This window comes from Pangasianodon hypophthalmus, chromosome 1, assembly GCF_027358585.1.
Source record: "Pangasianodon hypophthalmus isolate fPanHyp1 chromosome 1, fPanHyp1.pri, whole genome shotgun sequence".
NCBI classification, from domain to species: Eukaryota; Metazoa; Chordata; class Actinopteri; order Siluriformes; family Pangasiidae; genus Pangasianodon; species Pangasianodon hypophthalmus.
In genome coordinates this window covers 32,090,654-32,105,904 of record NC_069710.1, presented here as the reverse complement: position 1 = coordinate 32,105,904, position 15,251 = coordinate 32,090,654, and the positions used below count along the sequence as shown (strand labels likewise).

At 37.9% G+C, this 15,251-nt stretch overlaps 1 protein-coding gene across 2 annotated transcripts in view; it reads right to left on the bottom strand.

The window, feature by feature from the left end:
• LOC113547552 (guanine nucleotide exchange factor VAV3) overlaps nt 1-15,251 on the bottom strand; it is a 98,667-nt gene that overhangs the window by 45,581 nt on the left and 37,835 nt on the right. For both annotated transcript variants that reach the window (XM_034307726.2, XM_034307725.2), the window contains exons 3-6: nt 4,514-4,572; nt 3,199-3,264; nt 905-1,013; nt 682-774 (exon numbers count right to left, since the gene is read on the bottom strand). In XM_034307726.2, coding sequence (XP_034163617.1) covers nt 682-774; nt 905-1,013; nt 3,199-3,264; nt 4,514-4,572 — 327 coding nt within the window. The remainder of the gene's footprint in view (nt 1-681; nt 775-904; nt 1,014-3,198; nt 3,265-4,513; nt 4,573-15,251) is intronic.

Here is a 15,251-nt window from a genome sequence, read left to right as displayed (position 1 = left end):
CTTCTACTGAAAAAAAAATCTGGCAACCTTGGAGGCGTGACCCACACGTGGGTAATTTGCATAATCTGAGTGTAGAAACTAGAAATCCAAATAAGCAGGTGCGTAACCCGACTCTGAATACACATAACTTTCCCAGCCTAAATACTGACGCAACTTATTGACTTTTGAGGTCAATTTTGACACCTGCTAGCCAACAGTGGATGACTAGATGTGGGGCAAGTTCATGTATGTTAGCCTAAATTTATATTTAAACAATTCAGGGTGATGATGAATAATAAATTATATTCATTAATTAATGACAGAATGAAGATTAAAAGTAATAACTGAAATAGTGATTTCTCAAAATTAAATTAAATCTTTATTTAAAATTACAGATTCATTTTTTTAAAGGACTGGCTAAGTAACACTGTGCAGAACTGATGAAACAAAACTGATAATAATCGTTTTATTAGTGAATATTATTATTTTTGTTTTATTTATTTATATATTTATGTAATATTTGTAACATAGCTTGATGGGCAACTGTACACCGAATCTCCTTGCACTCGTTCAATGACAAAAAAGTTGTATTAGTTTATTTATTGGAGTATGTCTGTAAATTAGGTCGTTAGATTAGACTTGACCAGTGTACAGGAACGAGTGTGTCACTGTTATTAAGTGTGTATTGTGAAGATTGTGTACTTTCTCAATAGACTCCAGTGTCTCGGTGTACTTCTCCTCCGTCTGTCTGATCTCAGCCAAGCAGCAGCTCCTGATGTCCGTCTCTGCCTGTTTCTGTAATCACATCACATCACACACACACACACACACAGCCTTGGTTTCAGCACAGATCACACACAATAGGTTACAGGGTCCAGTGTTGGATGGTGGACGGTGTGGTGGGCGGAGTTCGTGTGCGACTCACCGGTGGAGCTCCAGCTTCCATCTTCATCAGGTCTTCGTAAACTTCACCACCACCATCATCATCATACACACAGTCATACAGGTCCTCTTCATCATCCACGCCATTCTCACTGGAGATCAGACAGTCAGAGATCAGACATTAACACACACACACACACACACACACACACACACACAGTCATACAGGTCCTCTTCATCATCCACGCCATTCTCACTGGAGATCAGACAGTCAGAGATCAGACATTAACACACACACACACACACACACACACACACACAGTCATACAGGTCCTCTTCATCATCCACGCCATTCTCACTGGAGATCAGACAGTCAGAGATCAGACATTAACACACACACACACACACACACACACACACACACACAGTCATACAGGTCCTCTTCATCATCCACACCATTCTCACTGGAGATCAGACAGTCAGAGATCAGACATTAACACACACACACACACACACACACACACACAGTTATACAGGTCCTCTTCATCATCCACGCCATTCTCAGTGGAGATCAGACAGTCAGAGATCAGACATTAACACACACACACACACACACACACACACACACACACAGTCATACAGGTCCTCTTCATCATCCACACCATTCTCACTGGAGATCAGACAGTCAGAGATCAGACATTAACACACACACACACACACACACAGTCATACAGGTCCTCTTCATCGTCCACACCATTCTCACTGGAGATCAGACAGTCAAATATCAGACATTAACACACACACACACAGTCATACAGATCCTCTAAACCATCCACTTTGTTCTGACTACAGATCAGACAGTTAGAGATCAGACATTAACACATATAGTCTTACAGATATTCTACATCTTCCACACTATTCTGACCACTGATCAGACAGTCTGACCTCAACAAATACAGGGTATCAGATAATAACACGCTTAAAAGATCAGGCTCTGATGCACACAGGATATTAGACTGATATTACCACATTAAGACATCAACACACTTTACTGTGCAAATATTGGACTAGGTTTTATGTGTCTGTCACGTCACAGTCCATTTACTGTGTGTGTGTGTGTGTGAGTGTGTGTGTGTATCTATTTTTCTGGTGTTAAGTAATTCCAGAAAGACCCAGTTCTCTGGGTCCTTTCTCTCTCTCTCACACACACACACACACACACACACACACATCTGGAGAAAACAATATCCAAACTACAAAAGCAGGACATCTGGGTCCACACACACACACACACACACACACACACAAACACGTCATTTGAGTGAAACAGCTGTGGCCGTGTGCTATCAGTGCCTCCAAGCACAGCTGATCCCATGTTTATGGATGAGTATTAATAATCAAGCGTGAGAGTACACACACACACACACACACACACACACACACCAGATCAAATTTCAGGGTAGGACTGGGATATTATGATTTAATTAACGATTAGCTAGTTTAATTTTCTAAATCTTGCTAGCTGGCATTGTTCATGGAAAACTAATTAGCTATGACTTCTGCCATGTAATGCTAGCAAGAAAACACAACGCTAAATCTAGCAAAAAACAATATTCAATTTACAAAAGCAGCACATCTGAGAGAACACAGACACACACACACACACACACACACATACACTGTAGTGAAACAGCTGTGTATGTTCATGGATGAGCTTTGTTTAGCCATATTGTATAACATTAGCGAGTTAGCATTGTTTTGGACAGCTAGCTGGCTAGCTTAATTATGTGATGTACTGCTGATCACCTGCTGCTTTAACATTCTGATTTAAAATAAATTTAAACGTAATTCTAACACTGTTATCTCCTCACAGAGTAGCATTCGACATGATAAAGGGTTTTAATGTGTTTGTGGTGGTGTGTAATGGTGGTGTAATGGAATACACTGTTCCTAATGGTTCCTGGTGGATTATCTCATTTTTATTCTCATATTTCTATGATTGTAATCATCTACCTATAAAAAAAAAGCTCTCGTGGGTTCTGGTGGTATTCAATAACAACCATAAAATCCTTAATGGAAACCTTTAGGAATGTGATGGAAACCATTAAACCAATTCCCATGAAGGTTCATTACATTAGAGATTTTAACCCATTTTCTAATAAACTGTAATTTGTTGTTGTTGTTGTTGTTGTTGTTGTTTGTTTGTTTGTTTTTCCTCAGCAGGGCGTTATGAAAAATATGCCTACACTGGACACATTTTCTAATCACAATACACCACACACACACACACGCACACACACACACACAGAGTCATGTTATTAGTAAAATAGTTCTTACTCTATGAGGTCTTCGAGATGATTGTAGATGTCCTCGTCTTCCACACTTTCTTCTGTCGGAAACGGCCTTCAGAGAGAGAGAGAGAGAGAGAGAGAGAGAAGGAGAGAGAGAGAGAGAGAAGGAGAGAGAGTTTTCTGGTATTGTAATCATTACATCAGCCATGAACATCTACAATCAAAAGAACACAAATGCTATTATATTCATCTTTTTTCTAAAAAGTGATAGATGATACATTGATGTAGCTAGATTTGTTGGTTTCACAGAAACATCTCTGAAGCACAAATTAAAATTTTATAGTTATTTTAGAGAAATGAGACTGGCCCGTTTTTGACATTTTTATGTCCTTATTAAACTGACCTGAGCATAAAACACAAGAAAAAAAAAAAAGAAAAACGAAGAGGTCTCTTGGTTTAATGCTCTTGATATTCATTATGAACAGATACAAATCCAGAATTATCATTTAATCAAACACATACTGTTCCTAACAAGTAGGATTTTTAAAGTACCTGTCTTTATGTGTCCTTTTGTAATTCATAGAAATATTGAATTCATACCAATTACACCAGCTTTTAACAGTTTAAAACTAAAAATTAATTTTGTTTGTTGGATTTTGTGTTTTATGAATTGAAAATTAAAGGGGTTGTACACAAAAAAAGGTTATTATTATTATTATTATTATTATTGTTGTTGTTGCTGTAGTTGTCGTTGTTGTTGTTGTAGCGTGTCATGTTTTCCCCCTCGTGCCGATGTTGTCTGTCTTGCCATCAGTTGTCTCCCCGTGTGTCATGATTACTTTCACCTGTTTTCAGTTTGCCATTTGATTCGTCTTTGTATTTACGCCCTCGTGTTTCTTTGTTCATGGTGAAGTATTCACTCTGTGTTCTCGTACCAGTCGTTACCAAGCCTTGTGTTTAGTCATATTCTCGTCTGGTTTTGAAATGGTTCTCATTTCTGGTTTTCACGTTTTCGCTCATTGTCTTGCCCTGTTTGTACATCACCTGACCTTTGCCTGTTCTCTGACCTTGTTTTTTTGTCACACGGTTTGGATCTGCTGCAAGCTTGATTAATAAAGCTTTTATTTACCTGTACCTGCGTCCGTATCTGCCACCTGACGTAGCAGATACGTGTTAGTGTTTTGTGTTAGGGTAAGATTGTGTATTGTGTCTATTTGTGATGAGTGTGTTGCTTTAACAGTGCTTTCAGGTTGTGTATCTTCCTCACAGATGCCACATTTTTATTATTATGATGATGATGATAATGATGCTGCTGATTATTATTATTATTATTATTATTATTATTATTATTATATGCTTACCGTATTCCAGTCTGTAGTGCGATTGTTGTGTTGGACAGTTTGGACAGTGTGTCGATCACCTGAAAGGAAAAGAACAATCTTGTTAAAAACAGTGTAATCAATTTCTGACACAAAAATCACCAATCTTTCACACAATACTAAACTCACCATTATATACAGTATATCACACTTATTATATATTATATTACTATATCACACGCTTTTCTTTCACACTGTACACCACGACCCTGTGATGCTTCACGTGACTCCTTCCACAAACACGCACATCCAGCAGAAACCGTACATGGAGTCGAGTGAGTACGACACCAGAGCATGTATATTAACCACATGCTAGTATAGAGGCACACACACACACACACACACACACACACACACACACCCAGGCTCAATGGGTGGAATAAAAAATAAACACTGATCTGTTTATATAGGAGTGTGTGATCAGTTTGAGTGCTGAGTAGCAAAGGATTTTTCCACCATATCAGAAAGAAACCTAAGAACTTCTAGAACCTCGGAAATTAGGAATAAGGAGAATGAGAAATGAAAGGATGCAGAATGAAGGTATGTGGAATAAAAGAATGTGGGGAAAAAGGGATGTGGAATGAAGAGATACTTAATTAGAAGAGGAGAAATGAAGCGATGTGGAATGAAGACATCTGGAATGAAGTTATGTGGAATTGGAAGACAAGGAATGAGTTATTGTCGAATGAAGGGATGCGGAATAAAGGATGAGCAAATTTGCAATGAGCAAAATATGAAATAAGAGGAAGTGGAATGAAGTGAAGCAGAATGAAGGGATTTGGAATGCAGGAATATGAAATGTAGAAATGTGGAATGAAGGGATGTGGAATGAAGAGATGAGAAATGCTGTGATGTGGAATTATGGGATGAGGAATGCTAAGATGTGGAATTATGGGATGAGGAATGAAGGGATGTATAATGAAGGGATGAGGAATGCTGGGATGTTGAATTATGGGACGAGGAATGCTAGGATGTGGAATTATGGGATGAGGAATGAAGGGGTGAGGAATGTTAGGATGTGGAATTATGGGATGAGGAATGAAGGGGTGAGGAATGCTAGGATGTGGAATTATGGGATGAGGAATGAAAGGATGAGGAATGCTAGGATGTGGAATTATGGGATGAGGAATGCTAGGATGTGGAATTATGGGATGAGGAATGAAGGGATGTACAATGAAGGGATGAGGAATGAAGGGATGTACAATGAAGGGATGAGGAATGCTAGGATGTGGAATTATGGGATGAGGAATGAAGGGATGAGGAATGCTAGGATGTGGAATTATGGGATGAAGAATGAAGGGATGAGGAATGCTAGGATGTGGAATTATGGGATGAGGAATGAAGGGGTGAGGAATGCTAGGATGTGGAATTATGGGATGAGAAATGAAGGGATGAGGAATGCTAGGATGTGGAATTATGGGATGAGGAATGAAGGGATGAGGAATTCTAGGATGTGGAATTATGGGATGAGGAATGAAGGGATGAGGAATGCTAGGATGTGGAATTATGGGATGAGGAATGAAGGGATGAGGAATGCTAGGATGTGGAATTATGGGATGAGAAATGAAGGGATGTACAATGAAGGGATGAGGAATGCTAGGATGTGGAGTTATGAGATGAGGAATGCTAGGATGTGGAATTATGGGATGAGGAATGAAGGGATGAGGAATGCTAGGATGTGGAATTATGAGATGAGGAATGAAGGGATGTATAAAGAAGGGATGAGGAATGCTGGGATGTGGAATGAAGGGATGAGGAATTATGGGATGAGGAATGAAGGGATGAGGAATGCCAGGATGTGGAGTTATGGGATGAGGAATGCTGGGATGTGGAATGAAAAGATGTAGAATAAGGGAACGTGGAATGCGCAGACGGGGAATGAGGGAATGAGGGAATGTGGAATAATTGCGGAATATCGTGTGTCAGTTGATGTCACACAGCAGCGCTGATCGATAAGTTACCCTTGCCTTGACCTGCGCAGTCGAAAATACGACCAGAGCAAAATCAATATGTCAAATTATTCCAAAAGAGGAGCTGATTATCCACACGATCGATTCTGTCCGAGCCACGCTGCACTGTGGACGAGGGAACACCATCGATTTGTTCGCCTTACACACACACACACACACACGTCAGGTCAGGTCAGACGGTTTGTCAAATGAAAGAACAGCATTTCTATTATTTCTTCATTTTTTTGTAGTGTTAGTATTTTTTCCTTTTTGCTTCTGTGCAATTGCTTCTCTCTTTTATCAATAATTAAATTCTCAGTTTGAGAAAATCTTTCTTTTTATTTCCTCTTGCTTTTCTCTATTATTTTTTTTGGAGTGACATACTCATTATTTTCTAGTGTATTTTTTATGAATTTTGTTTATTTACGTATTATATTTTTAGTATTTTTTTTGTATTTAGCTATTGCTTTATGAGGGAATTATTTTTGATGTTAATATTTTTGAAAATTAATATTTTCGGCAGTAAAGAGGGAAATATATTTAATTTATTGACTGATATTGTATTGAAGATGTTTTGCTGTTGGTTTTTACCATGTTCATTGGTAACCATCCTCATCACTACATCTCGTCACTGCCCTACCGAGGACCGAACTGAATCACAGTTTAACTCCAGCGTATCTTGCTGAACTCCTGAAGCTCATCCCGAGCTGACGCTGGACTACGGCTAGTCGCTAAATCCTGGGACTTATTGTGTTAAATAAAGTTTGCATGAATGTAAATGTACAGTGACTTTATTAGCAACATACAGCCTTTCTTTAATGTGCTTTATCATAAATACATTTGTATGAAAAGTACTCAAGATTACAACTCAAAATCAAAGCTGCCAATAAATAAATAAATAAATAATTTTTTTACATAACCCTTAAGATTATACAAACAGAACATTATATATATATATATATATATATATATATATATATATATATATATATATATATATATAAACAGATTTCTCAAATAATAAAACGTACAGTATAGCGTATATAAAAGTATGCTCTAGTTATGATTTTATAATAACTATTAAATAATACTATAATTATTTCATTCTTCAACTTTTAGATTACATATCATAAAGGTAAAATAAATATTAAATAAATAAATATTAAATATGAAATAGATATTATTACATCAGTTCTCAACAGAAAGAAATAATAATGTAAGCTAAAGAAAAGTAAACCATGACGTGTTCTAGCGATTCAATCAAATAATAACTTAAAAGATTATATTAATTATAATATAAATGAGATAAATACATCATATTAGACAGAAATAGACTTAAAACCACACACACACACACACGCACACACATTCATATATTTGGAGACTTTTCTGATGAAGCAAGTGAGACAGCGTTAACCTGAACGAGATGGCATCAGATAACAAATACAGGGGGCTCTGTGTGTGTGTGTGTGTGTGTGTGTGTGTGTGCGTGCACACATCTCAGGAAGCCTGTACACACACAATCACTTCCTGCACTAACGGTTGGGATTTCCTGTTAATTTTGACGTAAACTCAGAAGTAAAAACAGCAACATTAACCCTTTAACTCACCTAAACACCACACACACACACACACACACACACACACTCTCACAGAATCACTAATCGTTAACGCGGACTGAAATGTGAAGCCCACATCAGTAACCTTTATTTACACACAACATAAAACCTAAAAAATTCTTAAAATAAAATCTGAATTCCTATTATTTTATATTCATTTTTCTTTTTTCTAAATTTACATAATATTTAATCTTATTAATTTTTAATTAATTAATCACGTATTATTTTACATATTATATGTTTTTATGGTTTATTTATTTATTTATTTATTTGTGTGTTTGTTTGATTGTTTGTTTTATCTTTGTTATTTAATCTAAAAATAAATGAATCCATTACTGTAGTATTTAATAGCTAATATTAAAATTCATAACTAGAACATACTATGTGTTATTTTACTCTAATTTTTTATATTTATTTTATTTAAAACATTTATTTTATTAAAAAAACATCTAGAGTTATCTTTTAATCTTTAAACATGAGTTCATGGCTGTAAATAATCACTATGGAGGTTGAAGCAGAAAATAAACACACCCTTTTCTCCATTCACCTATAAACACTCATCTCATCTGCAGTTTTTCTTTTTTTAATTAACTTCCCTAACCAGAGTGAAGTTTCCAGCCCTGTAAGTTTAAACAAAACTCATCCACTTTACATAAAATGCATGTGGACACACAACAGAAGTCGCAGTGGCTGATGATTAGAAATCTGGGGACTTTTTTTTTCTTCCATAAACACTCTGCTGTAATTTTTTTTTTTTTTCAGTTCAAAATATTGAAATACTGATTCCACATCCGTTCACCAGTCAGTCAACCATTTCATTTAAAGACACAAAATAATCACAACACAACTAAAAAGAGAAATTAACACAACAAAAATAATAGAGCTTCCAGCAGCGATCGGCGGGTCCAAGCACCGAGAGTGCAGCAGGGTCTCTCTGATGAGCCAGTATTGACATGTGGATGTTATTACACTTCATTAAACATCTATACACAATGTACAGTGGAATTGTACGATGTGACATGTTATCTAATCGTCTCGCCAAGATATCAAAAATTCCCTCTTACTGTGGTGATCACGTTTTTAGTTTTTAATCTGATGAACCCTGTAGAAATATTGAAAAAGTTTCTTGTGAAAATGCACAAAATACAAAATGGCTGCCTTTCCCCTGGGCAGAGTTAATATGACATGATTGTGAAATGTGTCTGTCTTAAGAAAACCCATATGAGTAACATGGCATATGGGCCACGATGAAGAAAAATGTCAGAGAGAGGGGCATTTTCGAGTAACTGGGCCACGCCTGGGTTGAGAACTGAATGAGGACACTTAAGAAGTCTGCGTATCTCTACCTCACACACAGACACACAATACACAAACAGTTTGCACACTTGCACTATGAGACAATTTTTTTTTTGCACATTACAGCTCTGTATATCTTTTTTTGTTTTGTTTTTTAACATATTCTATTTACACATATTCATATTCTACATTTCGTTAATCTAAAGGCTGCTAAATTTTTACATAATAGTCTATTAGTTTTTATTCTATTTTATTTTATTATATTCTGTTTTATTAAGCATCATCATTGCACTGTGGGACGAGGCACTAAGGAAAAACATTTCACTACATCACATGTATGTAATATATATGTGATAAATAAAGAACCTTGACAATGAACTAATTAAATCCTAACAGATCCAATGGGGCCATTCCTACCCTTGGTGCTTGGCCCTTAATTACACATTTAAAAAAAAATAAAAACAGTATAACTCTGCATTTAAAATTGTTATGAATGATGGTTTTGATGATTTAGGTCTGTACCTCTCAGCCCTCGTTCTGATGATCTGTGCTCGATTACTCTTCCTGGTTTGGCAGAATGATGTTAAGGTTAAGTTTTCAGTGTGTAAAAGGGAAAGTGAGTAGGCTGAAGGCAAAGTTGCAAAGTTCTGCTCAGTAGCATTAGCATTAGCATGAGAATTATGTACAAGGACACTTAGTCTGGTGTATAAATGTTTATTATCTTCATGTTGTATACAGACAATAAAAGACAACAAATCGTCTTTGAATAAAATACGTTAATTTAAACGAGGTATGTGATCTGTCACGGGTGTTACTATGGTTACGCTGCATGCTAGGAAACACTTATGTCTTTTCCGTATTTACTCTGAGTTCAAAAGAGCATGCACTCTGTAGTTACAGGAAGGCAGAGCTGTGATTGGTCAGATCCACACACTTCAGCAGCGCCGCCATTTTATTTAACTGAATTTAGATCAACTACATTTTTCTCCAAAAATGGCGTGACACGAACTGCAGACACTTTAAAACAAGAGAACAAGAGAACACGGCTAAAACAAGGCTTTACATTCTGCAGAAACACACACACACACACACACACACACATGCAGCATGCTTTATCACTCGCATCTCATACAGATCCGAACATGGAGTGAATAGTGTGTAGTGTGAGTTTGTGTGTGTGTGAGAAAACACTGCAGGGTTTATAAGTGAATCACTAAACCGACACACACACACACACACACACACACACACACACACACACAGCTTCTGAGTATCACCTGACACACAACTTCGGCTTCACACAGCGTTCTGTAACACACAGGGCACAACTGCAGGGAGCCTGGAGACTCAGGTGGCAATCCATCGCAGGGCAAAATCATATATACACACACACACACACACACACTCTAGAGATGCCAGTCAGTCCACAACGCATGTCTTTGGACTGGAGGGAGGAAACCGGAGTACCCAGAGTAAACCCCGAAGCACAGAGAGAACATGCAAACTCCATGCACACAGGGTAAAGGTGGGAATCCAACCCCTAACCCTGGAGGTGCGAGACAACAGTGCTAACCACTGAGCCACGGTTCACCCCCCACGAGGAAAAATACTAATAAAAAAAGAAAAAATGCTAATAAATAAAAGAAAATGAACACTTGAATTTGTAGGCAAAATGCTCAAAATCTGTTTAGAGATTGTTTAGATGATAAATTTGAAGAAAAATGAAACTTTTTTAAACTTTATTATAAAATGTTTATTATAAAGAATTATTTCGTTTACAGTTTTGTTGTGGTTCATTTTTCTGAAATATGAGCTTTTACAAAAGTACACAATATAAAAAAATAAAAGTGTGAAAAATGAATTTGGATTAAGTGTTAATTCACTGCTGAACTATTTTACTGGATTTTACTGGATATTTCTTTTTTTTTTTTAATTCATATAAACATTTATTTCACACATTAACACCTACATTAGTGTCAGTGATTTTTTTCTATGTTAAGCTTCCCTGAAATTTTTTTCCAGATTTCCCCAAACTCCTACACACACACACACACACACACACACACGCGCGCGCGCGTGTGCGAACCTTCCTCTTTCTTACAGTTCTAAATAATCAGCAAGCACATGACCAACTCAGTGAATCAACACGCTGAAATAAACAGCAATATTTAATAATAGACTGTTTATTCTGCAAAAATAAGAGGACAAGGAGAAGTCCAAACATGTCACAACATCTGTTAAAGGGAGTGAAATGTCATGGAGGAAAGACAGAAATATGTGCGGCAGGAGGCACTGCTGTAAACTTCAAATCGACTCATCTTTACGTCTGCCTCAGTGTATACACACGCTACAGGAACCTGTTTATTTTCCTCTGACTGTGACACTGTTTTAACAGAAGACTGCAGTCCATGATGGCTGTGATTTCCGCTGGTGTAGAGCAGAAATGTCTGTCTCATAACGAGTGCTGGCTCAAACAGAAAAAGTCACAGACTGAAACAGAGAATGAGAGAACTCGAGAAACGTCTAGAAATTTTGACAAAAATTCCTGAACAAAGCCGGTCACGTATCGATCAGAGAGTACTAAAAAGTATTGTAACAGATTCAGCAGAGTCGTCGAATATCGAATCATTTCCTTATGAATCGAATCGTCTAAAATCAGATTCAGTGGTATCATCAAATATAGAATCATTTCCTTATGAATCGAATCAGATTCAGCGGTATCACTGAATATCGAATCGTTGGCTTATGAATCAAATTGTTTCCTTATGAATCAAACTGTTTCCTTATGAATCAAATCGTTTCCTTATGAATAGAGTCAGATTCAGCGTTATCACTGAATATCCAATTGCTGGCTTATGAATCGAATCATTTCCTTATGAATCAAATCGTTTCCTTATGAATCGAATCGTTTCCTTATGAATCGAATCGTATTGTATCAGATTCAACGGTATCATCAGATATTGAATTGTTGCCTTACATATCAAAACTGTATCATATCCTGTGGAAGCCTGACGTTTACTCTCCTATTACAAACATCCTTTAACTTTTAGCATTTGACCTCAATAGTAAAGGCTGAATCTGCATTAAAAAGTTATTGAACCTCAAAGTTTTGAGTCTGTTCAGTGAGTCGAATACACTATATGTCCAAAAGTTTGTGCACCCCTGACCATCACACTCACGTGTGTTGAACATCCCATTCCAGGTTTATTCAGTCTTTGCTGTTATAATAAGCTCCACTCTTCTGGGAAGCTTTCCACTAGATGTTGGAGCGTGGCTGTGGGGATTTGTGTTCATTCAGCTACAAGAGCATTAGTGAGATCAGGCACTGATGTTGGTGAGGAGGTCTGGGGTTCAGTCGGGGTTCCAGTTCATCCTAAAGGTGTTCAGTGGGGTTGAGGTCAGGGCTCTGTGCAGGACACTCGAGTTCTTCTACTCCAACCTTCACACACCATGTCTTCATGGAGCTCGCTTTGTGCACAGGGGCATCGGCATGCTGGAACAGGTTCGGGCCTCTTAGCTCCAGTGAAGAGAAACTGTAATGTTACAGCATACAAAGACATTCTAGACAATAGTGTACTTCTAACTTCGTGGCAACAGTTTGGGGAAGAACCACATATGGGTGTGATGGTCGGGGTGCACATACTTTTGGCTAAAGAGTGCATTTAAATCTGTTGAGTTAAATGATTCACTTGGCTTCATTCATTGCAGTCTGATCATGTAGCTGTTTAAAGCAAGACACCACGCAGTTTGAGTCGTGTAATACAGATCAGATATTAATCACCACAGCTGTGAACCCAAAATGAAAGTCCCTCAGGGTAAAAACGGGAAAACACATTGCAGTGTGTGCATGTGTGTGCATGTGTGTGTGTGTGTGTGTGTGTGTGAGGATTGTTTAACATTTTTCTATTCTCTCACACACCAACTGTCAGGATCACCCTAGTGTGAAGTGCGATGAGAGCAGAGCTACAAGCCAAGCTGACCACTAAACTCACACACACACACACACACACACACACACACACACACTGTATTTCATTATTCATTCCATTCCATTCCATTTTAAATGAAACATAAAGCAAAACCTTTTGATTACAATGATGTTATTTTGTCTTTAAATGTTTTATCCTCTTTTCGTGCTGTGACATTCATTTTAATTCAACAAATGAAGTGTGTGCTGATGACATCACTCTGGTTTCATTCGACTGAACAAAACAGGAAAGTGCTTATTTTCTTTTGAATGCTTTTTAGAAAATTCACCTGAAATGTGAGAAGCGTTCAGAGTCTCTCTCTCTCTCTCTCTCTCTCTCTCTCCCTCTCTCTCTCTCTCTCTCTCTCTCTCTCTCTCTGTGTGTGTGTGTGTGTGTGTGTGCACTCAGCTGGAGAGGAGCGAGTCAATCAGGACCATCTGCTCACACCGGGCAGCTCTTCAGATCTGAGCCTCGGAGCCTCGTCTCGTTTTTACTGCCGGTTTTCTAAAGACGTTACGAGCGCAGTGACGATTTTACACAAAGCCACGAGTTCACTCTCAGATTCCTCCGTCCAGATCCCTCACATCATCGCGTGACTCTGACTCCACAGAACATGAACACGAAAATACGCTGAAACCTTTACTGGATGTGGATTTACAATGATGTGGAGAAACCAAAACACTGCAAAAAAAACACAGCTAGCGTCTGTTGTTAATGCCACACACACCTTCCTGACATTTCCATGTCATTACCTAAACCTGCTTCATCACAAAGCAAATATTTAATGGCAGTTTGCAACATGTTCTCTACCACATCTTTATTTTAGTTTCGGCATTACTTGCAAAGAGTCTATGGAAACTTCATGCACACACACACACACACACACACACACACACAGACACGTAAACACACACACACACACCTCCCTCCTGCCACGGTTTGTGTTCAGGAAGCAGTAGTTTATCGAGCTTAAGTTAGTCTATAGGGAACGAGACACAGAGCAGGAAACAGGAAGCGGAGACAAAGAGGAGGAGGGATCAAAGGAGAGAGAGAGTGAGATTCTAGAACCCTGAAACATTCTAGAACCCTGACACATGCTAAAACCCTGACGCATTCTAGAACTCTGAGACATTCTAGAACAGGAGACTAATAATAATTAATAGATTAATAAATCTTAAATATTAAATTTGGACTAATCCTGAATCTTTCTTTTTGTTTGTTTGTTTGTTTTGGGTTGTTTTTTTTTTTTGACCCCTTATTATAGTTTTTATCTAAATTTCAGACATTACAAGGTTTTTGATCCAGAACAAAAGTTCACCACAATGTAGTGTGCGTGTGTGTGCGCGCGTGTGTGTGTGTGTGTGTGTGTGTGTGTTATAGAGACACAGTGAGCTATATAAAGGTTTAATTGTGGTTTTGATTCTGTTTGTGCAGTGTGTAGATAACAAAACTCAGCCATGTGAAGAACTCTCTCACATACCACACACACACACACACACACACACACACACACACCACACAATCACACAATCACACCCACTGCAGTCAGTCACTATTCCCCACACAAGCCGTCGCTCGATACCGACCAGCACATCCGGCCAAGAGCAACAGCTCTGAAGGACAGAAGGTGTGCATGTGTGTGTGTGTGTGTGTGTGTGTGTGTGTGTGTTTGGGGTAAACATTACCCCTGGATTATATACGTAACGTTATATACGTTACACAAGTATAATCTCGTGTCCTGAAAATGTCATAAAAACATTTTTAAAAACATGTTCTGCATTGTTCTAACACTTTACTGCACTTTTTTTATTAGGCACTCACACGCTATCACTTTCACTGAGCCTCACACACATCACACATATCTTCACACATCATTACATTATACATA